At 39.0% G+C, this 26,755-nt stretch overlaps 1 protein-coding gene across 1 annotated transcript in view; it reads left to right on the top strand.

The window, feature by feature from the left end:
- The window catches only part of ttll12 (tubulin tyrosine ligase-like family, member 12), a 45,655-nt gene that overhangs the window by 12,358 nt on the left and 6,542 nt on the right, over positions 1-26,755 (top strand). Inside the window, exons 5-9 of the mRNA XM_084407479.1 lie at positions 16,392-16,525; positions 17,231-17,307; positions 21,178-21,294; positions 21,571-21,765; positions 23,205-23,316. Of these exons, the coding sequence (XP_084263605.1) occupies positions 16,392-16,525; positions 17,231-17,307; positions 21,178-21,294; positions 21,571-21,765; positions 23,205-23,316 (635 nt within the window). The remainder of the gene's footprint in view (positions 1-16,391; positions 16,526-17,230; positions 17,308-21,177; positions 21,295-21,570; positions 21,766-23,204; positions 23,317-26,755) is intronic.

Raw genomic sequence — 26,755 nt, 5'->3', positions numbered from 1 at the left:
AAAAGTTCATAACGAGATCATAAAACTAATCCACATGAATTGAGTGGTTTAGTTCACATTTTCTGAAGAGACTCAATCGCTTTATATGATGAACAGAAATAAACATTGATCAGCAAACATAAACAAGCTCAACCGAACCTGCTTGACGCGTGAGAACAAACCTTTTTGTTTCTCGCTGAAGCTCAAACGTGCTGCGTAACACGAGAATGAACCTCGTTGGTTCTTGCTGAAGCTCAAACGTGCTGCGTAACATGAGAATGAACCTCATTGGTTCTTGCTGAAGCTCAAACGTGCTGCGTAACACGAGAATGAACCTCATTGGTTCTTGCGGAAGCTCAAACGTGCTGCGTAACACGAGAATGAACCTCGTTGGTTCTTGCGGAAGCTCAAACGTGCTGCGTAACACGAGAATGAACCTCATTGGTTCTTGCTGAAGCTCAAACGTGCTGCGTAACACGAGAATGAACCTCGTTGGTTCTTGCGGAAGCTCAAACGTGCTGCGTAACACGAGAATGAACCTCATTGGTTCTTGCTGAAGCTCAAACGTGCTGCGTAACACGAGAATGAACCTCATTGGTTCTTGCTGAAGCTCAAACGTGCTGCGTAACACGAGAATGAACCTCATTGGTTCTTGCGGAAGCTCAAACGTGCTGCGTAACACGAGAATGAACCTCATTGGTTCTTGCTGAAGCTCAAACGTGCTGCGTAACATGAGAATGAACCTCATTGGTTCTTGCTGAAGCTCAAACGTGCTGCGTAACACGAGAATGAACCTCATTGGTTCTTGCTGAAGCTCAAACGTGCTGCGTAACATGAGAATGAACCTCATTGGTTCTTGCTGAAGCTCAAACGTGCTGCGTAACACGAGAATGAACCTCATTGGTTCTTGCTGAAGCTCAAACGTGCTGCGTAACATGAGAATGAACCTCATTGGTTCTTGCTGAAGCTCAAACGTGCTGCGTAACACGAGAATGAACCTCATTGGTTCTTGCTGAAGCTCAAACGTGCTGCGTAACATGAGAATGAACCTCATTGGTTCTCGCTGAAGCTCAAACGTGCTGCGTAACACGAGAATGAACCTCGTTGGTTCTTGCTGAAGCTCAAACGTGCTGCGTAACATGAGAATGAACCTCATTGGTTCTCGCTGAAGCTCAAACGTGCTGCGTAACACGAGAATGAACCTCGTTGGTTCTTGCTGAAGCTCAAACGTGCTGCGTAACATGAGAATGAACCTCATTGGTTCTCGCTGAAGCTCAAACGTGCTGCGTAACACGAGAATGAACCTCGTTGGTTCTTGCTGAAGCTCAAACGTGCTGCGTAACACGAGAATGAACCTCGTTGGTTCTTGCTGAAGCTCAAACGTGCTGCGTAACATGAGAATGAACCTCATTGGTTCTCGCTGAAGCTCAAACGTGCTGCGTAACACGAGAATGAACCTCGTTGGTTCTTGCTGAAGCTCAAACGTGCTGCGTAACACGAGAATGAACCTCATTGGTTCTTGCTGAAGCTCAAACGTGCTGCGTAACACGAGAATGAACCTCATTGGTTCTTGCGGAAGCTCAAACGTGCTGCGTAACACGAGAATGAACCTCGTTGGTTCTTGCGGAAGCTCAAACGTGCTGCGTAACACGAGAATGAACCTCATTGGTTCTTGCTGAAGCTCAAACGTGCTGCGTAACACGAGAATGAACCTCATTGGTTCTTGCTGAAGCTCAAACGTGCTGCGTAACACGAGAATGAACCTCATTGGTTCTTGCGGAAGCTCAAACGTGCTGCGTAACACGAGAATGAACCTCATTGGTTCTTGCTGAAGCTCAAACGTGCTGCGTAACATGAGAATGAACCTCATTGGTTCTTGCTGAAGCTCAAACGTGCTGCGTAACACGAGAATGAACCTCATTGGTTCTTGCTGAAGCTCAAACGTGCTGCGTAACATGAGAATGAACCTCATTGGTTCTTGCTGAAGCTCAAACGTGCTGCGTAACACGAGAATGAACCTCATTGGTTCTTGCTGAAGCTCAAACGTGCTGCGTAACATGAGAATGAACCTCATTGGTTCTTGCTGAAGCTCAAACGTGCTGCGTAACACGAGAATGAACCTCATTGGTTCTTGCTGAAGCTCAAACGTGCTGCGTAACACGAGAATGAACCTCATTGGTTCTTGCGGAAGCTCAAACGTGCTGCGTAACACGAGAATGAACCTCATTGGTTCTTGCGGAAGCTCAAACGTGCTGCGTAACACGAGAATGAACCTCGTTGGTTCTCGCTGAAGCTCAAACGTGCTGCGTAACACGAGAATGAACTTCGTTGGTTCTCGCTGAAGCTCAAACGTGCTGCGTAACACGAGAATGAACCTCATTGGTTCTCGCTGAAGCTCAAACGTGCTGCGTAACACGAGAATGAACCTCGTTGGTTCTCGCTGAAGCTCAAACGTGCTGCGTAGGTTCTCGCTGAAGCTCAAACGTGCTGCGTAACACGAGAATGAACCTCGTTGGTTCTCGCTGAAGCTCAAACGTGCTGCGTAACACGAGAATGAACCTCGTTGGTTCTCGCTGAAGCTCAAACGTGCTGCGTAACACGAGAATGAACCTCGTTGGTTCTCGCTGAAGCTCAAACGTGCTGCGTAACACGAGAATGAACCTCGTTGGTTCTCGCTGAAGCTCAAATGTGCTGCGTAACACGAGAATGAACTTCATTGGTTCTCGCTGAAGCTCAAACGTGCTGCGTAACACGAGAATGAACCTCGTTGGTTCTCGCTGAAGCTCAAACGTGCTGCGTAACACGAGAATTAACCTCGTTGGTTCTCGCTGAAGCTCAAACGTGCTGCGTAACACGAGAATTAACCTCGTTGGTTCTCGCTGAAGCTCAAACGTGCTGCGTAACACGAGAATTAACCTCGTTGGTTCTCGCTGAAGCTCAAACGTGCTGCGTAACACGAGAATGAACCTCGTTGGTTCTCGCTGAAGCTCAAACGTGCTGCGTAACACGAGAATGAACCTCATTGGTTCTCGCTGAAGCTCAAACGTGCTGCGTAACACGAGAATGAACCTCGTTGGTTCTCGCTGAAGCTCAAACGTGCTGCGTAACACGAGAATGAACCTCGTTGGTTCTCGCTGAAGCTCAAACGTGCTGCGTAACACGAGAATGAACCTCGTTGGTTCTCGCTGAAGCTCAAACGTGCTGCGTAACACGAGAATGAACTTCATTGGTTCTCGCTGAAGCTCAAACGTGCTGCGTAACACGAGAATGAACCTCGTTGGTTCTCGCTGAAGCTCAAACGTGCTGCGTAACACGAGAATGAACCTCATTGGTTCTCGCTGAAGCTCAAACGTGCTGCGTAACACGAGAATGAACCTTGTTGGTTCTCGCTGAAGCTCAAACGTGCTGCGTAACACGAGAATGAACTTCATTGGTTCTCGCTGAAGCTCAAACGTGCTGCGTAACACGAGAATGAACCTCGTTGGTTCTCGCTGAAGCTCAAACGTGCTGCGTAACACGAGAATTAACCTCGTTGGTTCTCGCTGAAGCTCAAACGTGCTGCGTAACACGAGAATGAACCTCGTTGGTTCTCGCTGAAGCTCAAACGTGCTGCGTAACACGAGAATTAACCTCGTTGGTTCTCGCTGAAGCTCAAACGTGCTGCGTAACACGAGAATGAACCTCGTTGGTTCTCGCTGAAGCTCAAACGTGCTGCGTAACACGAGAATTAACCTCGTTGGTTCTCGCTGAAGCTCAAACGTGCTGCGTAACACGAGAATGAACCTCATTGGTTCTTGCTGAAGCTCAAACGTGCTGCGTAACACGAGAATGAACCTCGTTGGTTCTCGCTGAAGCTCAAACGTGCTGCGTAACACGAGAATGAACTTCATTGGTTCTCGCTGAAGCTCAAACGTGCTGCGTAACACGAGAATGAACCTCGTTGGTTCTCGCTGAAGCTCAAACGTGCTGCGTAACACGAGAATTAACCTCATTGGTTCTCGCTGAAGCTGAAACGTGCTGCGTAACACGAGAATGAACCTCGTTGGTTCTCGCTGAAGCTCAAACGTGCTGCGTAACACGAGAATGAACCTCATTGGTTCTCGCTGAAGCTCAAACGTGCTGCGTAACACGAGAATGAACCTCATTGGTTCTCGCTGAAGCTCAAACGTGCTGCGTAACACGAGAATGAACCTCATTGGTTCTCGCTGAAGCTCAAACGTGCTGCGTAACACAAGAATGAACCTCATTGGTTCTTGCACGTCAAGCTTGAGCTTCTGTTTACCACAACTGATGTGTGAGGAATGTTTATATGTGAATAAAAACATACATTACTGTCAATGGAGGAACAGAAAACTCTCAAATTTCATTAAAAATATCTTCATTTGCATTCCAAAGATGAACGAAAGTCTTGCGGGTTTGGAACGACATGAGCGTGAATAATTAATGACAGAATTTTCATTTTCGGGTGAACTAACTAAAAATTTTGACACTCTTGTGTAAGACTTCCCTTGTTTAACTTCTTTCCGTTTTGTTATGTGCACATCGTGGACACACCTAGACAAAACAAGAACTAGACCTTAGCTTGGTACACTCGCACAAACCCAAGGCATGCACATACATTAGATCGCTCTTACTTAATACTATATTTCTTAATATGCCATGTATCGTAAGGTCTGATCTTTGAGTACTATGATTGGATGTCCAGCACATCCTGGATGTTATTGCCTTATCTTGTGTGTATAAATATGACCCATCTTCCTTAATAAATAGGAGAATGCTGTGGTATGACACTGGCTTTGCGTGTACTTGATAATTCTCCCGAGACATCTCACGCTGCTGCTGCCGACACACATGCACATGTTTCCAACTGATGAATGATGATTGATAGCATTGAGGCTTCAGATAGTCTACCTGAAAATTAATCGAACAATTTATTATTCCTTATTCAAATTTGATCTCTAACATAATCATTGCTCGTCTGCCTGGATCTCACTGCATCACTCTGCAACCTCAATATTTTGTGTTATTTCATATATTTTTTAATTAATGTGGTTGCTCATACCAACTTACTAGCTTTATTGTATTAACAAAAACTAGTTTGGGACTGCTATCACAACACACTTTATGTATACTACAATTTATGTGTATTAAGTAAAGTGGCACGGTACTTGTGTGTGTCAACCATGTAAGGGGGGTACAGTTGTAAGACCCAGGACCAGATATGATGAAAGAAGACCAGGAGTCGTGAAGTTCAATCAAATAGGTAAAAATGAGAATGGTGTCTTCGAGTCCATATGTTGTATATCACAGAGTTCAGAACCTGCAAAGAACATCAAACGCACACAACACTGACGAACAACAATGCTCTTCAAGGCTGAAGAAGGCCTGAGCTCATTATCAGAAGAGCAGTACACCATAACAGACTGAAAACACATTTCACTCCTTAGAAAAGCAGGAACGATAATATGAGAAATACACATGAGGATGTTCACTTAATGAACATAAGGTGAAATTATGTATAAATTGACCTTCGAACTTATACAAGTCACCCAAGACAGATATATAGATGCAGATATATGGATATAGTGACCCTCGAACTTATACAAGTCACCCAAGACAGATATATAAGCAACACATGGATACAGAGTCCTTCTCGCCGCTCTCTGAATCCCAAGAGAATTATCATCAAAAGGCCCCTTGCATGTGAACACAACCCAAGCGCACACACTGGAATGCACCTAAAAGAAAATGGGTAAACACTTACAGAAACCATATGGATACATGGATATACATGATTGTTGAATTTTTTATAAGAATAAAGTAATCATTCAAAAGGATATATATTTAAACTGAAGAGACAAGGGATTCTGACCCCAACCCTTCAACAATTTTTGTTAAATAAATGTTTCATATATATATATATACTACCGTTCAAAAGTTTGGGGTCAGTAAGATTTTTTATGTTTTTAAAAGAAGTATCTTCTGCTCACCAAGGCTGCACTTATTTGATAAAAAAAAACAATAATAATAAAAAAACTGTAATATTGTGAAATTATGACAATTTAAAATGACTGTTTTCTATTTTAATATATTTTAAACTGTAATTTATTCCTGTGATCAAAGCTGAATTTTCAGCATCATTACGCCAGTCTTCAGTGTCACATGATCCTTCAGAAATCATTCTAATATGATGATTTGAAGCTCAAGAAACATTCATTATTATTATCAGTGTTGAAAACAGTCGTGTAAACATTTTTTTTCAAAATTCTTTGATGAATAGAAAGTTCAAAAGAACAGCATTTATTTAAAATAGAATATTTTCTAACATTATAAATGTCTTAACTCATCCTTTATTTTATTTCTTTCCCCCAAAAATAAAATTGAAATTCTTACTGACCCCAAACTTTTGACCGGTAGTGTTTAATGTTACAAAAGCTTTAGATTTCAGATAAATGCTGTTCTTTTGAACTTTCTATTCATCAAAGAATTTTGAAAAAAAATTATACACGACTACACAACTACACAACTACACAATACACGACTGTTTTCAACATTGATAATAATAATGAATGTTTCTTGAGCATCAAATCATCATATTAGACTGATTTCTGAAGGATCATGTGACACTGAAGACTGGAGTAATGATGCTGAAAATTCAGCTTTGATCACAGGAATAAATTACACTTTACTGTATATTCACATAGAAAACAGCTGTTTTAAATTGGAATAATATTTCACAATATTACTGTTTTTGTTTGTATTTTTAATCAAATAAATGCAGCCTTGGTGAGCAGAAGATACTTCTTTTAAAAACATTAAAAATCTTACTGACCCCAAACTTTTGAACGGTATAGTGTGTGTGCGTGTGTATATATATATATATATATAATTGCAGCTTGAGGCAAGACATGTTTCCGTGTTGTGTAAATATGCAACTGAGGCATTATCTAATTAAATATGCACTAATTTGCATACATTTCTAGAACAAAAATCTGAACATTGGATAAAGCCAGGTTCAAAATTCTCGTTTAATTATTTATTTTATTTATTTTTGACATATTAGAGTCTCTTTTTATCACTCCAGAAATCAGAAAATACTTTCAACTGCCAATTTTTATTGTTATTTTTTTCACCATTTATTTTTAGTAATAAAATGTATAAAATCAGGCAAATATGAAGAAACCCCTCTGTAAGACCCTTCAGAATATAGATAGTAATAAAACTGTAAAGGTTGGTGTATGTAAGTGTTACTGAAGTGGAGATTTCTGACTCAGAGCTGGAGAAAAAATGTGGGGCTGTCGTGGCCTAATGTTTAAAGAGTCAGACTTGTAACCTGAAGGTCCTACACAATAACCGTTTACATTTTTTTGAAATGAAAGAAGTCTCTTATGCTCACCAACATTGTTTTCTTCTTCAATTTTATTCAAATAAATGCAGTTTAAAAAAAGTGCAATCGAAAAAATACAGTAAAATACATAATGAATCATTACAATTTAAAATAGCCGTTTTTTATTTAAATACATTTTAAAATGATAGTTTATTCCTGTGATCAAAGCAGAATTTTCAGCATCATCACTCCAGTCTTCAGTGTCACAATATTCTTCAGAAATCATTCTAATATGATGATTTGCTGCTCAAGAAACATTTCATATTATCATCAATCTTAAAAACCGTTGTGCTGCTTAATATTTTGTGGAAAATGTGATCAAAAAGATTTCTCGAGATTCTTTAGATAGAAACACCATTTATTTGAAATCTTTTGTGACATTGTAAGTGTCTTTACTGTCACTTATGATCAATTGAATATGTCCTTGCTGAATAAGCGTATTTATTTCCTTAAAAAAATAAAAACTTACTGACCCCAAACTTTTGAAGGGCAAAGTAAATTACCAGCTTTAAATTATACATATAATAATATTTCATTTAATAATAATATAATTTGACTTAAGTCTGGTGATTTGTGGGTTTGTAGAAGCATATCTCAGAACATGTTTGGACCATATGTGTCAGGAAATTGTTAGTCTCAATACATAATTTACATAAAAGAATGAAGCTGCTCTTGCCCCTACATGCAAGATGTATTTACTGCAGACATGATGGTTAAGATAATATATTGTATCATTTTAACAAAAACATTTGTTCTACCGTGCCACAGTCTATTGGAAACTTTAGACTTCTGCTCATGTCTTACAGAAAGAACAAAAGGTTAAGATTAATAAGTGAAAAGAGCATTGAACATACATTTCAAATGATAATAATGATAAACACAACTAACTATATAATTAATTAGATTTGATTAAATTATTAAACAAACAAGATATATAGAAATGTTTCCGTTTTCTGCTTCTCCCTTTCTCTTTTAAATCAGGTACCTTCGGTTGATTCTTACATCTTTACTGAGTACGTCTGTCTTTATTGACTGGCTGTTTTAGTGAGCAGGTACTCCACCTCTTTCTTTTTATCTCTTGATTGAGAAGATCAAATAGATTTCAATCTCTCTGACCTAAAGCTCCGCGGGGAACAAAGGGGGTTATACCTCAGTGGAATGACTCGGGCCACTTTAGGCTGTCCCTCATGGAGATAAGTGTGCTTCACATGTCTGCGCATCATGACAAAAGGCAGATCAAAGATGCTCCAGAAAGTCTACCAATCAAAAATTCAAGTGAGATTGGGAGAAATGGCAACCCTAGACGAATGTTAAGATCAGAATGAAGAGTTCAGATGCAAAAGCCTCTAAGTGCCATCTGAAATTTTCTTCTAGAATGATCATTTTTATCAAGCTTGTATATTTAAGTTCAGTTATTTCACTTAAATGACAATTAATAGGTCATTTTCATTGTCATTTAAGTGAAATGACTGAACTTAAATATACGAGCTTGATAAAAATGATCATTCTAGAAGAAAATTTCAGATGGCACTTAGATCTGAACTCTTCAGATGTTAACAGGGCTTTTCACACTCGAACGACATGTTTGCTTTCACGCTCCACGGGAAACAAAGGAGATTGTCGTTCACACACATTTTAGAGGTCTTTTACCGCTTGGTACTTATGCCGTCAGTTCGTGTATTCATTTGATCTTGAAAAGTTCTTAACAGAGCAAAACCTGGCATATGAAATAATAGTCCAAAAACTGTGATATATAAGGCTGTTATGGCTCATATATAGTAGAATATGAAGCTCACACCCAAAGAAGAAGAAAAAAAAAAACTCGGTTTCATTCAGAGGACCAAACTGAGGAATCTAAATATGCAATTGATGCAGTTGCTGATATTTATATTGCCAAAAAGTAAGATTGTTGTTTATGATATAAATTGCTGAAATCTTTATAACAGCATAGTAGGCTACTTATATAAAATGCATTGAAATATCAGTTGCCACTCTATATCTCCCAATATGATGTCTAAGTAAGATTATATTTCAATATTCAGTTGTATGATCAAAGCTCTAGTTGTATTATGAGGGCAAAACATATAATGCCATACAATGGTGATTTAAGAGATGAAAATGTTCATCAAAAGCTTGATATTCACATTTTAACATGAGATAACAAATATAAAAGTCATGTTTAGTTTATAAAAATCATATAAAAGTATTTTGCAGCAAAAAGTATGTATTTCTCAGCACACGTATATGAAAATATGTGAATCATAGTTATGTTCATAGAGAATTCTCCACATTTCCTAAATCCATGGTAAATAAGAGGATGCCGCCTCTCATTAACTGCGATGGATTATCACGATTAATACCGTTCCAAATTATCCTACATCCTAGCCTGGGTGCCAGCCCGAACCCCGCCCACAACATTTTTTGGTCGGGAAGTTCGGTCTGGACTCGATCCGTTGAGGAGTAATTATGCTCGGCTACCAGAAGGCCGAGCCAATCAAATTGCCAGGGCGGGCTTTAATCGATGATGGACAGATGATCTGCGGTTACCTAATCACCCACGTCACCAAAGAGCGCTTGGGTTGAATTGGTTTTCAACAAAGACAACTGCACCAGGAGAATTGAGATGTTTAGATTCCGCTATCGCGTCTGTTATAAAAGAAATCGACAGGGCATTCATTTTAAAAGACGAACAGAGAACCGCAATCAAGGCATTTGTCGATCGGAAAGATGTGTTTGCCGTCCTTCCTACGCGATTCGGCAAAAGTTGATTTTATCAGCTGACTCCGATGGTCGCTAAGAAGATGGGACGCAATGAAAACCCTGTGGTCATTGTGGTTTCTCCTTTGGTCGCACTCATGGAGTGCTTTATTATTACTTTACTCATTACTTGGTAACACTTTACTTGAAGGGGTGTGCATAAGACTGACATGACACCTTCATAATCATGACATGGCAGATGTCATAAATATGAAGGAGGTCTTATGCATGTTTATGACAACTGTCATTAAGTGTCATTTGCTCAATTATGACATTTTTAATGCAAATATGACATTGTTTGAGATGTCTTTGTTATGACAACTTGACATAAACCAATACATCATAATCTGTCAGTGTCTTTGTCATGACAACTTGACATTACCAAGATAACATAAATTGTCATAAATATGACATAGCAGATTAATTATCAAATTTAAGAAACCACTTAGCTTTATGGGTTAACATTTCATTAAACTGTCAGGTGGTTGGTTTTGACATTGGCTGTCATGAGGCCATTATAACTATGTCATGAATGTTTTTCTTGACCTCAACTACAGTGGTACAAATTTTATTTGTCATTAAAATGTTATAATGGCCTCATGATAGCCAATGTCAAAACCAACCACATGACAGTTTAATGAAATGTTAACCCATAAAGCTAACTGGTTTCTTAAGTTTGATAATTAATCTGCTATGTCATGTGTTGTGGAAATTCTTTTCCCAACTTTTATCAATAATTGTAAGACAGTAGGATATCTCAAAGGTTAACAAAGATCAGCTTTATTTCTTGCAAGAAAAAGGCTGTTCACACATCAGTCAGAGTCTGATATGAGAAGCGCCCCAGGGTTAGTTCCCTTGCCGAGGTTATATACCCCTAACACATCCTGGGTAGGCTTCATTTGTCTCAAAAGATCGCTTACCTTAAAAGGAAACAATTTCGTTCAAGATCTCTTGTCTGGCATAAATTATATCTAGACAGAACAATACCATGCCTACTACAAGTTCCTGTTTTTAGCTGCAGCTTTTTCACACATTTTGCTTATCTCTATTTCTATCAAAGCTGCGCACATACTTTTCACACTTGAAGTACAACAATAGGTCACTTTGAGTACACATAAGCCCCTTTCACACAGAGATTCCGGAAAATACACGGATAAAGTGACCCGGGATTTGACCCGGGTTCGTTTGATTTTGGTTCATTCACACTGCCAGTGATTTGCCGGAATCAGAGAGCGCGTTCACACACAACCCGTGTATGTCCCGGAAAGACACGTGACATCGATGTGACTTGTAATGTCTCAGCAGCGTCTTCAGTTTGCTTATGAGCTGCGATTTCTCTCTCGAGAAACCACGCTTGTGCATTTATTTCTCTGATTCGATCATAAAATTGCGCATTTCGTACCGTTTCACAGCTGGCGAACGATCCCGGCTTCAGCGTCATCACTACGACACGGCATTATTACGGCTTTTGTTCACACAGCGCGCGTCCCGGGACTGAACACGGCAATGTTACTAGGTCCCCAACCCGGCATCGATCCCGGCTTTAAACCCGGGTCGTGTTTGCGTTCACACAGAAGGCGTTCCGGAAATTTGCCGGCAATTTCCCGGGTTCAATGTGCTGTGTGAAAGGGGCTATAGTCTCTTTGCTACCCTGAACATTTTGTTCCTGCAAGCTTATATGATTATATTTCTTTAAATGCTTATGAGTAAAAATAAATGTTCAACGTTAACACAAGTTGCACACATCTGAAAGTAAAAAACACATCTAAATGTAAAATTTCCAATACACATGTTTATGACATATTTATGACAGGTTGTGTTGTCTTAGTAATGTCAAGTTGCCATAACAAAGACATCTCACACAATGTCATATTTGCATAAAAAATGTCATAATTGAGCGAATGACACTTAATGACAGTTGTCATAAACATGCATAAAACCTCCTTCATATTCATGACATGTGTCATGTCATGATTATGACGGTGTCATGTCAGTCTTATGCACACCCCTTCAAGTAAAGTGTTACCCATTACTTTACTACTTCTTCCTGCGTGTGTGCAGTTGAGCTCTGTTGACAACTATGCTTCGCTCACTGCGTTGCTCTGATTGGTTGTAGGTCTATCCAATTGAGTGCAGAGTTTTTTTTTTTTTTTTTCTGGTTCGGTTAACGCCTCATAATCAAAGCCCTATGGAGCAGTAGCAGACTCACATTCTGCCTAGAATACGAGTATGACGAAGTCAGGCTACCTACATCCTATCCAGGACATATAGATAATCCCGCGGTAACTAAAGAGCCTATCCTTTAGTCGTGTCCTCAAGAGTTAGGCGATCAGTCTCTACAAATTCGTATTCTATTATAAAGATAATAGATTTCCCCTTCGTAGTATAAGTCTACCTTTTTAGGTTCTCTTCAACCGTGTTCGCTATACAACAATAACCCTGTCGTAAGATGCCTCTTTGGCTAGGCTTTATTAATCCATCTAATCTCACAGTGATTATTCTTATATCAAAAGAATGCTCACCCTTTTGTCGTTTCCTCCAGTTAGGATCTTCCTGATCCAGATAGAAGAATGTGACACGTACCCAAGAATCCAAGGTCCAGTCAGATGGTTATGATAAATGTTTAACAATATTTATTAAAAGAATCAAAATGAAACGAATACTTGTTACAGATTACAAAATGAGTACTAACTAACAGAGAGGTACTAGCTAGGCTTAAAGCTTCTTGCATCTGATAACTGCTGGCGTATCAGACTGGAGATTGCAAGGAAGAGCGAAGAGTACTGTCCAGGTCTCTTTTATAGTCTGAATTCAGCCGTCTTCATCATAGTTACTGTAAGGCACATGACTGCTATTTCAATATCACGCGTGTATGACTGCTGGTCCCAGCAAGTGTAGTCCTGCTATTTCTGTACAAGCATGACTATGTCTAGCCAGCGGCTTGTTCTCCGAAGATCCAATAGTTCCTTTGTATTTGTGGATAATGACCCTTGTCATGTGATTTGAGAGAGGCAGAGATCAACAGCAACCATCAATTTTTAGATGGTTATATTCTTTATTAACCAAGTCAGCTCGTGGGCTGCATCTGTAGTTACAGATTTCTTATTGTGACCCTTTCTGCGTTGACGTCGAGTTGCAGGTTGTTGTGAGATCTGATATTATCTCATCTCCTGATTAGCCTCATTATAACTTAAGTTATCTAGAATAGCCTTGTGCTGTCAGGTCAGTTTCTTAGGATTAAATCCCCTCGGCTTGTCTAGCATATATCAGCGTGCCTAGGAATATTGTACTCCCAATGTGTCACAATACATGTATACAAGTTCTAACCTATAGAACCAAAGTTATGCTTACCTTCCAGCAGAATCTGGTCCAAAGGTGTTCTTTGAAGAATAGAAGTCTTGTTCCCTATTCCTATAATGCTCTGGTATGATATTTATACGACTATCTCGTGATGAGCTGAGATATACAATAACGATACTTATCTTTATAAAATAAAATTTATTTATACAAAAGATTAAGACACTGGTTATACAATACAACAGGTTTGTAGCAAATCAACAAAAGGTTACAGGTTATAACTCATTCAGCTCTATCCTATTCCAGGGCAGTCCTGTGAATGGATTCACAAAAAGCTAAATACCTATTCTACAGTTTAGCAGAATTAATTAACTTGTCCTCCTTTGAGTTTAGCAAGTTAAAGATACCACAGAGCAATATCAAGTCAAAGAGTAAAAGTATAACTGAAGATGGGCTATATTCTCTTCAGGGCTTCAACGACATCAAGATCAAAAAGAAAAAAGCATCGATTGATACAAAAGCACTCATATATATAGGAACGTTTTAGTTACATCAGTTCCTGTGCCTACGCTGGGGTTTTCCCCGAAGAAGTAAAACCATGTGACTAATAAATCACTTGACAATGTAAAAAACATGTGACATCCCTAAATCATGAAACAATGTGACTTTCAGTACTTCATTGTATTAACTCCTGGGAATTGTGTTCAATTTATGTTTACCCCAAGTGTGCATTCATATCGGTATTCTTTCTTCCTTTCCTTCCCTTCCATCTCGGGAACCTGTGTGTGTGTGTTCTAGCGTATAGGTCCGGAAATGGAGATGTATTAGTTAGTGCATTATAAACAGCACCTTCTCCTGCAAGGTGTAAATGAAGCGAAGGAAGTGCCACTCTCAGGTGGGCCTCCCTCAACACCCCAAACATAACTTAGCATACAGAAACACCAGTACCTATTGGCATACGGAAGGCCAGTTTGACGTCATTTTGGTTAACAGTACACATAATTCTAGCAATCGTGTGCAAATGTGTATATTTAAAGACAATATCTTGCGTTAAAGGGATAGTTCACCCAAAAATGAAAATTCTGTCATCATTTACTCACCCTCAAGTTGTTTCAAGCATGTATGAATTTCTTTCTTCTGCTTAACAGTGAACACAAAAAGAAGAAATGTCAGTAACCAGACAGTTCATGGCCTTTATTAACTTCCGTGGTATTTTTTTTTTTTCATACTCATCTGGGTGTCTGATTCTCCTGGATGCTGTTCTTTTGGCATCCTCACATGCTTATCATATACATATACAACCCCTGCAGTGCAGACACAACATTAGATAAAACATAGGCAATGTCTTTTTCCTTCAAGGTTGAGTTGCAGCACATCACTGGAACACAACAATACATCCACACAAAGCAAACTTGAGCTGATATAAACTACTAGTTAAAGATTCTCATTCATTCATGCAAATCTCACAAATCTACTGTCTCCAGCTGTTTTATGGGAGGTCAAAATAAACACTTCTGGTGCGAATGGTAAAGGGGTTTTCATTCCCGCAGCAGCAGAACAGTCAGGACAAAGGAAACAATGCCTGTTCTTCAGACGCGGGAGATGCCCAATAAAGATCGTTGATAAGATTTGTCAAGCTTGGGGCACAGGAAAAGGTCCAACGAAAGCTGAATAAATACTTTGGGTGCTAGATGTTTATTGTTCTTTTGTTCCACTTGGGCATTTAAAGGGAATTGGCAAACCACTCAAGGAAGCAGAACTTCCCACACGGTTGCTTTGTGTCTCTATTGCTGATCCTTTAAACAATTTTTGATAGTGCATTTTGAAAAATGTTTGTATTTTATGCTGATCAGTTATGTATCCTTTTAATTGATGTTTAACTCAGTGTTTAAATAAATGTTACATCTTGCTTTATTCTGAATAATTCTGAAATCATTATTTTAGTAGATTATAAGGAGGCTGATGCTACCCCAAATCTTAGTCAGGGTAGATCAAACTAAAGGCGCATGTATGAACTGAGCTGTAGGCTCGTCATCTGATTTAGCAAGTTGTATGGAAGTGGCTAAAATAAACTAAAAACAATCTGTATGAGTGAGCAGTAGGCAACCGACTTAAGAGGTATTAGCCAACCCTGCATCCACTGACTAAAGTCAGACCTGACAAGTTTGTGTCAGAATTAAAATTAGGAAGTTTCATTTTTAACTGGAGTTTACACTGACAATGTAACCTTAGCCATATATTGCTCAAAGGTAATAACTCTGATGCACGACTATAGCGACCGAATAATTTTTCTCACTTGAAGTTCAAAGAAGAAAATAATAAGTTGGAAGAAACAAAGAAGACAAAGCAAGATTGCAAGACATCTACCTAGACACTTTATAGGCTAGATTATGTGACAGGGAAGTACCTTATTTTGACCATTATTGGAACTTTTTAAAGGTCATGTGAATGTCTAGCAGGTCACGGTGACATGTCAAGGTGCAGGATAAACTTGATGAATTACTGTGGTTTCGACTCCAGTCTGAAGTGATCACTATCGCTGGGCCCTAAGCATATGTGAATGAGTTCCTCTTAAATCTTTGCAGAAATATAACATCAGAAAGCCACAGATGTCTTTACAGCTATCATGAGAACAGCTAAATAAAAATAAGAACAAAACATCAAACTTTAGAACTCTTGATTCATTTGCATGATGATCAAATCAGTTAATTACAAAATAAGTGGAAGCCAGACTAAATGAATAAAAACTGAAGATCTGGCTCACGCTAGTAATAGTCACCTCTCAGATAACAAAATACAGATATTTTCCTTTACATTAATAGCAGAATGTATGCAATAAATTTCAGGAAACTATGATTCCCTATCCATTAAATAATAAAAGAGAAAGGGATTATAAATCCACCCCTTCATTACAAAGTGGTTTTATTCAAATTCCTGCCTTTGATTTGATGAGAGTTTTGACATTTATCAGATGAGGTGACGCGTGATTTTGCATACGGAGAAGCAGACGCTTTGGTGAGGAGATGCCGCCTGTTGCCATGGCTACCCGATGACCTTGAGGCAGTGAGCGACGACATCCGGGAACCGTCTGACCTTTACTATGAAGTGAGTGAATTTAATCATCTTTAAAATGTTATTTGGAAGTGTTTGTCTATGTGATATCTTATTTGGTTGTTGGCATTCTGTAATGGAAATTTGATTCTTACTTATGCTTTTGTAATGGAAACTTTATTCTTGCTTATCTTGAATGCATTGATGGATATAAGCTGCATAAAGCACTTAGGCTTGAGTGAAATATGGTGGGATATCTTGTCCCTAGTGGGCTGTGTTCCCACATAAAGGAAAGGAAGTGTTCTGTGTTCTAGTGATTAATTACTCTGTTTTTCATATCAAACTCTGTTTTTTTTTTCTGTGCACGCATAAGAGCAGGATCAGCAGAATTGAACATGCCATATAGGGTAATTTGTTTGCTGATACACCAATAACAAATGAGACGAGAGGTGTTGAGGAAGGGTGCGGATGCTGAAGAAAGTACTATATTAACTTTGAAAAGAGGAGGACACTTTGCCTTCTCATGCTAGACATTGTCTGTGTGTAGAACGCCTTTCTTGCAAGAAATAAAGCATTGCTTATTCACTTTTGAGAGGTACCACTGTGTCTCTTATTTGATAAAGTCTTAGGATAAAGAAATTTCCACGACAATTCCTACTTGTAATATGTCAGTCTGTTTAGGTGTTTTTGTGGACATCATTTTGATCCAGAAAAATCTTTTAAGTACCATTTTCTCTCTACATCACTGAACTTTTCCAGACGATTCTACAAGAGAACAAAGAGAAGCTTCCTGTAGACATCCAGCCTTGTGGTGTACCAGATGGGAAAGTTCTAAAGTAAGCCTTTATGTTGAATGTCAAGTATTGTTTGATTGTGGTCTTTGCCACTCTAAAGTCTTATTTTCATGTCAAAAAATGTTCTACATTATTTTGTACAGTATAAAATCCATTACGTCTATGGAATGTCCCCATTTAGATAGCTTAGTAAATGTGTGTGTGTGTGTGTGTGTGTGTGTGTGTGTGTGTGTGTGTGTGTGTGTGTGTGTGTGTGTGTGTGTGTGTGTGTGTGTGTGTGTGTGTGTGTGTGTGTGTGTGTGTAAATGAGGATCTGGAACATGTCTCTGCATGTAACAATTACAGCCCCTTAATGAACCATTATAAATCTTGGGTCACAGTGTGGGCAGTGTTCTCTGTCTAGATCCTTCATCCTCAAAGGCTGGGGAGGTTTACAAAAACTGCTAGGCTTTAAAGGGTCTTGGTTTTTTATGTTAACAGATATGTACATGCACTCATTATAATTGACTGTATTATTAAGGGAAAAGTGTTAAGCTAAGATAAGTGTTTAGCTTTTCTCCACATTTATTCATGCAAATAAACTCTTTTAATCCCACTGTGCAGTATTTATGCACAAGAGCGTTTGCGCGCTGTTCGTTCACCTCTGGCTTTGCGTTCTGCGTATCCTCCATACAGTAGAACAAAAGTATTGTTTGCATTTCCCCCACAATGCGGTCAGAGCTGGAGTTTGACTACCAACACATGGAAAATATGACTGTAACATTATTTAATATATAACAATACAGCGGGCGTGAGATCGGTTTCACAAACGCCGCAATGAGTTTAACAACACTTGCAACACGAATCACAGTTTATATCCCGAGTGCGATCAAGTGTCAAGTTTTTATGGACATATTTCATATACTCTAGTCTAGAGCTCCAAACACGAACCACAAATGCAAACATAATTCATCATGTCTTCTTCAAATGAAATATGTGCAAATAAGGACCATGCAGCGATACGTATGTCTCATGAACGCAATGACACGATTAATTATTCTGATACACACAAGACAATGTAGACCAAAAATTCAAAGAAGAATGGACAAAAAGTAATTGATGTAAACTGATGTGTGTTATTTCTTCAGAGATTGTAGTGCTTGTAAACTTAATTAAAATATTATTAGACCTTTTCTTCCTCATTTTCAGATCGACCAATTAGGCTTTAGCTCAAAGTTATAATGCTTAGGTGTTGTTGATATTTCTAAGGATAATTTATCAAAACGTATATGATTTGTTCATGATGGTGTTGGGGAATTGCATCTGCCTCATGCAGAAGTCTGTATGCTGTAATGCCAAGCAGAAACTAGGTCACAGGGTTTTTTAAGGATGTAAAAGTACCCGAAAACCTGAAGGAGGGATGCAGGTGGTTGTTATATAATATGTTTGAGGTTCTCCACCAATAGAAAGAAGGCCTCAGGGAAAATGTTTCTAACGGTGGCGATATCTCGAGGAGGAGCAAAAAAGATAACTGTACAGATGCCTATTGGGTACCTACCTAACGATAAGAAAGAGAAACATTTTCAGAGATACAAAGCCGAGTTGGTCTGCAGACTAGAGACTAGAGTTTGTCCTCACACACTCTTTTAAACAGTTTTCCAAATGCTCTTCCCCAAGATGGGGTCAATACATTACAGACACAACACACTTCTTTATCAACTTTTTTGACTGTGGTGAAGCAGGAAAAAGAAAAATTATATATCTTCCTATTAATCTATGTCTTAAATGTAGCTGATTGACTCAAGGTGAACTTTTGTACTTGCTGTTTTTACTGTCTTAAAGAAGTCAAAAGTCTATTGTTTTGGCAAAAAATTTCATCATGTTGATATGTTTCTTATTACTATAATTTTGATGTGTTTACGCTTATTATAATTTGAAGTGTATGTTTAAATGCTTTTCTTTTATTAATCTATGTCTTAAATGTAGCTGATTGACATTAAAGGTAGGGTAGGTAATACTGTTCAGAAACACTTTTTTTTATACTGGGTGAAATGGTCCTTCCATCCTGATAGTAGTCAATACATTATGTGTTTAGAAAAAGGAATGAAAAAAATCAGACCTCTGTAGCAGCTGCAGGACAGTAAAAACTCTGACCAATCACTGCCATTCGGTGCGAATGTAAAGAACCAATCAGATGCCTTCATGTCTCGTGCCCGCCCCGAGCCCCATTGCTCGCGCTGCCCTGCGTGCACTCATCACATGTCACCGTTCCCGGAAATATTCAGCTCAAAGCATCTGCATATGCAGTCAGCGAAGGCAAACAAGGCAAAAACTACTTCCTCGGACCCTGCCCGCACTCTTGAACGACCTCCTCTGCTTCGCCCTCAACCCCGGACCTGTCCTCGAACCGACGATGCGGTACTTGTCTCCGGACTCGGAGTGTACGTTAGTCTTCATTAGAGTCAACAATGTTTTCATCATGGAAACTCTTACATGCAAAACACCGTATATGTTATGAATCTTACACAAAATTCATCTTCATCACAGTGTAACTGATGGTAATGGAAAAACGTGTATCAATGCAACCTGTTTTTAGTTTTGCCTTATAAATATAGCTCGTTACCGAATGAAACTTTACCATTATCGATATGCTAGCTTGATAGTGAGTACTAAAAGAAATCTTATTTGTTTATATTCATAGTGATAAAGTTAGGTATTTTATTACATGTGATTCTGACATGATGTCACTGTATGTACTGCGCTCCTTCCTCTCCACTCGTCTCAGGTAATAAATGCGTCTTGTTCCAGCCTGAGCGTTTGGCGTCGCGCGTTCATGTGTTTTGGGGGCGTGGCTTTGGAAGGAGCTCAGAAGGGAGGGGGTGGAGTGAATGGAAATAATGAGCTGTGTTTATTGCAGATTAAAAGGTCTACAGTCACTTGATTTTTATATTTTCTTTTTCAGAGTACTTACATTTTAATTATGTATTGGTATATAAAGACAGTTTAAACAAATTTGGAATGTTTTTTTTTTTTAGAAAAATGATTACCTACCCTGCCTTTAAGGTGAAATCCGTACCTTTTGTACTTGCTGTTTTTACTGTCTTAAAGAGGTTTTGTGGTGGCAAAAAATCATATTAAACCCTCATCACTGCGTAAGAGACACTCTGAATCAAATTGTCTTTAAAAAGTATTTCTTCTTGCAAGAAGGCCCAGTCACCACACAGAAGTTACGCTGTAGGGTGAGTGAGACACAGACAGGAAGAGCTGGGAAGCTCTTATTCAGCAGGGCTTCTTTCCGCCACACATTCCATAGATAATGGACCCACTGTTGCATATGCTTCGATTCATCACTAGCTGATCCTTAAGACCTCTGGGGTCAAAGGTCCCTTCCCAGCTGACACCAAATGTCTCACTCCTGCACTTCCACAAGTCTACAAACATACATAAAGTTCCTGTTCACATACATATGTTTCCCGTTACCATACCACACTACAAACAATATAAACATGTGACTCACATTCCTTTGTAATATCTACTGAGAATCAATGAAAATCCAATTTTTCCATTACAGTATGTACCACCAGACAGACCACAAAGAGTTCAAAATTTTTAGAATAAATGGACATGCTGATTGTATCTTAGCTGAACATCTGTTTGCAGTGTGTCTGTATTGTGTATGGTATTAAGATTGACAAATTTCTGACACCTCAGGGGTATCAGGCAATGTGTGCGAGTGTATGAGTGTCTCATATTGAGCACATTGCATTCTCTTACAGGCCTCTGCACACACACACACACACACAGTCAAAAACATGACTATAATAGAGTAACTCATCATAAATGGCTATATTCACATTGATCATACCTGATTAATTTATGTTCTGAAATATTCCAATAGTATTCACTTAGTCTTTTCCTGTATGCACAAATCAGGGTCTACACTGAGATGAAGCAGGTTTTAGACCATCTGAAACATCCACGTTTCCAATTCACTGAAAACGAGGAAGAGGCTGACGTAATCTGGACCTTCTCCCATATCCGAGATTATCGGTGAGCAGATTTACACACACGCACACTTCAGCCCTATCCCTGAACCTAACCCTCATGCAAACCTTTTTTGCAATTTTGAATTTTAATCAAGACATTGTTCATTAAGCTATTTTTACTTTGTTTTACTTGATGGTGGGCGGTTTCAGGTTTTTATCCTTGTTGAGGACGTATGGTCCCCAAATGTTCCACAATTTGGGCAAAACCTGTTGCCCAATTGGTGATCTGTCACTTTTCTTGTTTCACTTAAATACTTTTGTTTGCTCAACTGACTAATAGGAAACTGAGTGAGGAACGGCCTCATGTCCTGCTCAACCAGTTCCCCTGTGAGACGGTGCTGACCACTAAAGACTGCCTGGCATCTGTGGCATGGAGAGCCAGGGGAGGTCAGGGGGCTCCGTGGCTCCCCAAGACCTTTAACCTACAGACTGAGCTGCCTCAGTTTGTCAGACATTACTTACAAAGACAGGAGAGGTGAGCGTCTGTCCGATCATAGTGCTGCAAAACTCATTTGTAACGGATTGTGGTAATTCTCTCACACTATGTAATCAGACTAAACGTGCTAGGGAAAAAGAGAAACGGCTGGGAGTCTATTCATTCGTGGAAACAGCGCGACTGCCTGAACAGAAAAACGCACACACATTTATATTTAAATATTACATAGTTGCACAGAATAAATTTCCTTCTATTTGACTGCACATCAACAGTTTCCCATTGTTAGCCACTTCCAAAAGTCTAGACTTCTTAATCATACGACGGATCTAATTAAAGCATACTCTTGCTCCACTTCCTTTTGTGGCTGTTGTAAGATGGTCTTTTGAACTTCCTAAATAATGCACAATACTTTTTGAAATTTCGACATAAGGATGAAACTTAAAATCAGCATGAAAAGGGAGTTGCGATAGTCTTTCCTTCCCTATTTTGTCACTTGAAACGGCTTCTCGAACAGAGAAGATCTGATGTTCTTGACTTTTTCAAGAAGATCTTCTTGAAGATCTTGTTTTTTTTCCCCATCAGGAATTGATTGGATTGGATGGTTATGGTTTGCTATTGTTGTGATCTCATGTAAGGCCAGGTTGAGAAGAGATGACGCTGCAAGTGCAAGCCTATACACAAGAAACATTATTTTGTAGCTGAACAGTGACTAAAAAAGGCTGGGCAAGCAATATCTGAGTCTTCTACCAAGGGCATGATGAGCAGGGAACTTGTGTCCAGTTATCTGAGGCCCTTAATATCCTTAGTCATATTTATAATTACTAATAATAGTAGATTATATACAATATTAACTATAGTAAATGTAACATTTTAGAATAATATATTGAAGAGGACCCTTTATGCTGTTTTACATCTTCTACTTTCTTTAGTGTAATGTCGCTGTTTGAGCATAAAAAGGCCTACAAAGTTATAAAGCACAAAAACGCCTCAATTGTAGTCTTGAGTTTTCTTCCGGGAACGTACATATCATATTATCCCTCATTTAAATAATTCCTGCCCATGGAAAAGGTCAAATAATGATGTGAGGCCTGGTTGAGTTGCTAAAGTATTGTGTTAAAACTCACCGTTATGGTAAGGGGGCGTGACATTTCTGAAACACGCTGGAAGCGGTTGACCAATCACAACACACTGGTCTAGTGACAGAAGCTTTAAATATCTGTATTGTTACAGTTACTGATCGTATCAGTATTCTTTAACAATCTTCTCACAATTTCCATACACTGTTTTTAAAGAAAACATTTCTCTCTCCATCAAGAAATTTCCATCACTGGATACAAAGCAAATTAACATTATAAATCTCTTTTAGTCTAATATGACATTCTGCATAAAGGATGGTCCTAAGATGAGGTCTGAAATATCAAGCTTACGTGTTGTCTATTATTATAGTAGTGTATAATGTTTGTCAATGATAATTTCAGAGGACTGGAAAACCACTGGATCTGCAAACCTTGGAACCTGGCCCGCGGTCTGGACACACACATCACGAACAACCTCAACTACATAATCAGACAGCGAGAGAGCACCCCAAAGGTATACATACACACACACACACACACACACACACACAAGCCTGTTATCCCACTTTCTGTACTGAGTCAGCGCCCACAGAATTACATAGAAAATAATTCTGTCAGGACCACTATCGTTAAATGCGATTGACAATTAGCATACAGTTTTGATTGGCGGTATGGTTCCGCTCTCTGGGCAAGAACTCCTTGCGCATCCATGCAGCCTATCATGGATAAGAGCAGAGAGAGCAGCGATAACCCCCCTTTGGGTAAACAGAACAGAACCAACATAAATGTAAGCAGATATCATTAATTCGAGATTTTAAAGTACAACATAATTCGAGATTTTATTCTGATTCAAGGGCAATCAGAATGCCAAATCCTGACTGGACGAGAGGAGGAGCTGGGGATGGAGGAGGGTAATTAGCTCCTGACCTAATTAGCTTGATAACGATCCATTCAACACGCTGTCAATAATTCAATCTGCCGTGGTCTATTAAAAGAGCAGCACAAAAGATGGCCTGTTGTACTCCAGCCACCCCATGACTTACTACCAGCCTTCTTTTCTGGAGTTCCCCTCTCTAAGAGTCTCCCTGAAGGCTTAGCCTCTGTCACATGCGTTATAAAACAATGAATGGTCCCTTCGGGCAGACCAAGAAAACAGTATCTTCTCCCCCGTCAGGGTTAAATGTCTTTTGGACATAGCTGGAATGCACAGCCTCAAATATTCCCACGACACTGAAACAAAACCTGGAGACAAAACAACTCCTCCACTCAGACCTGAGGAAGAATGAACTACTTCACATTTATTGCAAAATAATGAAATTACAGCATAAAATCAGCTATGCAAAAAGAAAAGAAAAGGCTCTTGCTATTCTGTTCCTTTTATAATAGAATCATTCTCTGAAACTTTTTTCTGACCCACCAGGTGTTCTTTCCTTGTCGCCTACTTTTTTTTTTTTTCTTTCCTCTGTATTCTTTGACGACATTATTTTTTGCTTGTGGTTTTCACACTTCATATTTACCCCCTGTGCCCTATCAGCAACATTGTAGAAAGCTGGAAACATTTATATCTATATTACAAACAAAGGAAGTCACTTAGACTGTGACTTTCAAATTAAGCAAATAATGTTTAATCATTTCTTTAAGCCAATAGCACTGCTTATATAATGTTTAGAGCATTTCTTATGGCGCTTTTCCACTGCATGGTACGGCACGGTTCGGCTCGGTACGGTTCGACTCGGCGCGGAACGGTTCGGCTCGCTTCGCTTTTCCACTGCGTGGTACGACTCGACTCGGTACGGCACGGTTCGGTTCGCTTTAGCTCGGTTGCTTTTCCATTGCAGTTAGTACCGCTTCAAAATGGGTGGGACTGATCGTTATAGTTGCCGCCTCTACTGCCATGACATCATCGTAAACGCGCCACATTTCAAACGCACAACACAGGGGATGGTGCTCTTGATTCTCGGCATGTGGATGTTTTTAAATTAAATTACGTTAAAAAACGTTCTTATAATGGTTTACTATATGGAAGGAAAATTTTTAACGTGTAATTAAACGTTGCGTTCATATTCTGGGCTCATCTGATTTTTTGTACATAGCATAGCCTACTTTATGATTTTAGTATCATAATGATTAATAAATGCACGCACAATTATCCGTGAACTTGATTTGAACAAATGCCTTTCAACTTGTGTGTGCAAAATTCAGAATTAAATGAATGTGCAGCAATCTTTACAAATAGAGAGTCTAGGTAGCCTGACGTTGTCATACTCAGATTCTAGTCAGAATGTGAGTCTGATACTTCTCCATAGAGATTTGATTATGGGGTGTGTCTCAACCGAAGCAGGAAAAAAAAAAACTCTGCACTCAATTGGATAGACCTACAACCAATCAGAGCAACGGAGTAAATGACGCATGTTCTTCATTCATATTTTCAACCAACAAAATGTCGCGGCTCTCTGTTCCTCTTTTAAAATGAATGCGCTGTCGATATCTTCTATAACAGACGCGATGGCGGAATCTACACATGATGTTTCATAAACAAAGTTCGGGAGGAGCACGTACAAATAATCAATCCAATATCAACTTGTCATCAAACAATACCATGTCTAACGTTACCCTATCTATAAGCATGAGGAAGCATATTCACTCTGTAAACTTACCTAACACTCCTTGACAGTTTTTCAGCATCCCTCCACCACCCCGAATCCTCACTCTTGTCTTGTTCTCTCACAACCAGGAATACGGGGGAGTATGGCTACCGAGCCCACAGCCCTCTCCTTGGACAGCACGTCATATACGCATTTATTCTATCGACTTATTTGTAAATGGGAACTAGTGAAATCTCAATTCTCCAGCAGCAGTCGTCTTTGTTGTAAACTAATTCAAATCAAGCGCTCTTTGGTGACGTGGATGATTACGTTACCGTTGCTCATCTGTCCATCATCGTATAAAGCCCGCCCTGACAATTTGATTGGTCCGAACAATTTTTGTTCGGGCATAATAGCTCCTCAACGGAGCGAGTCCAGACCGAACTTCCCGACCAAAAAATGTTGTGGGCGGGGTTCGGGCTGGCACCCAGGCTAGAGTCTAGGCCTAATGTAGCCTACTGTTTTAAACTACTGCCATTAAAAAAGCGCATTTAATGTTAATGTTATGTTATTTTTTTCCATCTGCCTATGTTGATTATGAAAAGTGAACAGCACGAGACGAGTAGAGAGACATGGAGCGAGTCAGACATAATTTTGACCACTTCATTAAGTTTTGTTCACTTTGTTTTCTTTAAAGTGAATTTCGTTTTGTATAAATTGTATCTTAATTTTAATAATTTTTTCATCAAACAATTGCCTGGATTGAATAAGATGCAAAATAGACAATTTAACCATTGAGGCGCCCGAGCGGTCACTTGCATTGTACGTTAACTGGAGCGCATCTCATCCTCAAATACACAAAGCTTGAAATGTCTTTAAACGAAATAATTCAAAACAAAAAGAAATAGGCTACTCTCTTATGTAATCCATTATGTGCATCGTCAACTTCATCTTTGCCATGCACAGACACTGACAGAAAACACTATTTTATAAATAAAAATCAGTGCACGCGTTTTAATAAAATTAAAACTTTAATTGTGATCATTAAAATAATTGAATATTAAATAATTTGTGGCCAATTTTTGCTCATTTATTAATAGTAGGCTATATATATATATAGGCTATATATAGGCCTAATTTTATTAAATTGAACAAGCGCAAAATTCAGCATTCAATCAAATATTCAAAAAGACTTAATAATAATAATGTTATTTCAACATAATATCTCGTTATTTCGACATAATGTGCGTGCAACAAGCAAGATGTGCGTTTGTAAATCCGGGGACGCGTGCACTGATTTTATTTATAAAATAGTGTTTTCTGTCAGTGTCTGGCAAAGATGAAGTTGACGATCGCCATATTCTGAGA

This window comes from Rutilus rutilus, assembly GCF_951802725.1.
Source record: "Rutilus rutilus genome assembly, chromosome: 4".
Lineage (NCBI taxonomy): Eukaryota > Metazoa > Chordata > Actinopteri > Cypriniformes > Leuciscidae > Rutilus > Rutilus rutilus.
The sequence above is the reverse complement of the archived record's forward strand: the minus strand, read 5'-3'. Positions and strand labels throughout refer to the sequence as shown.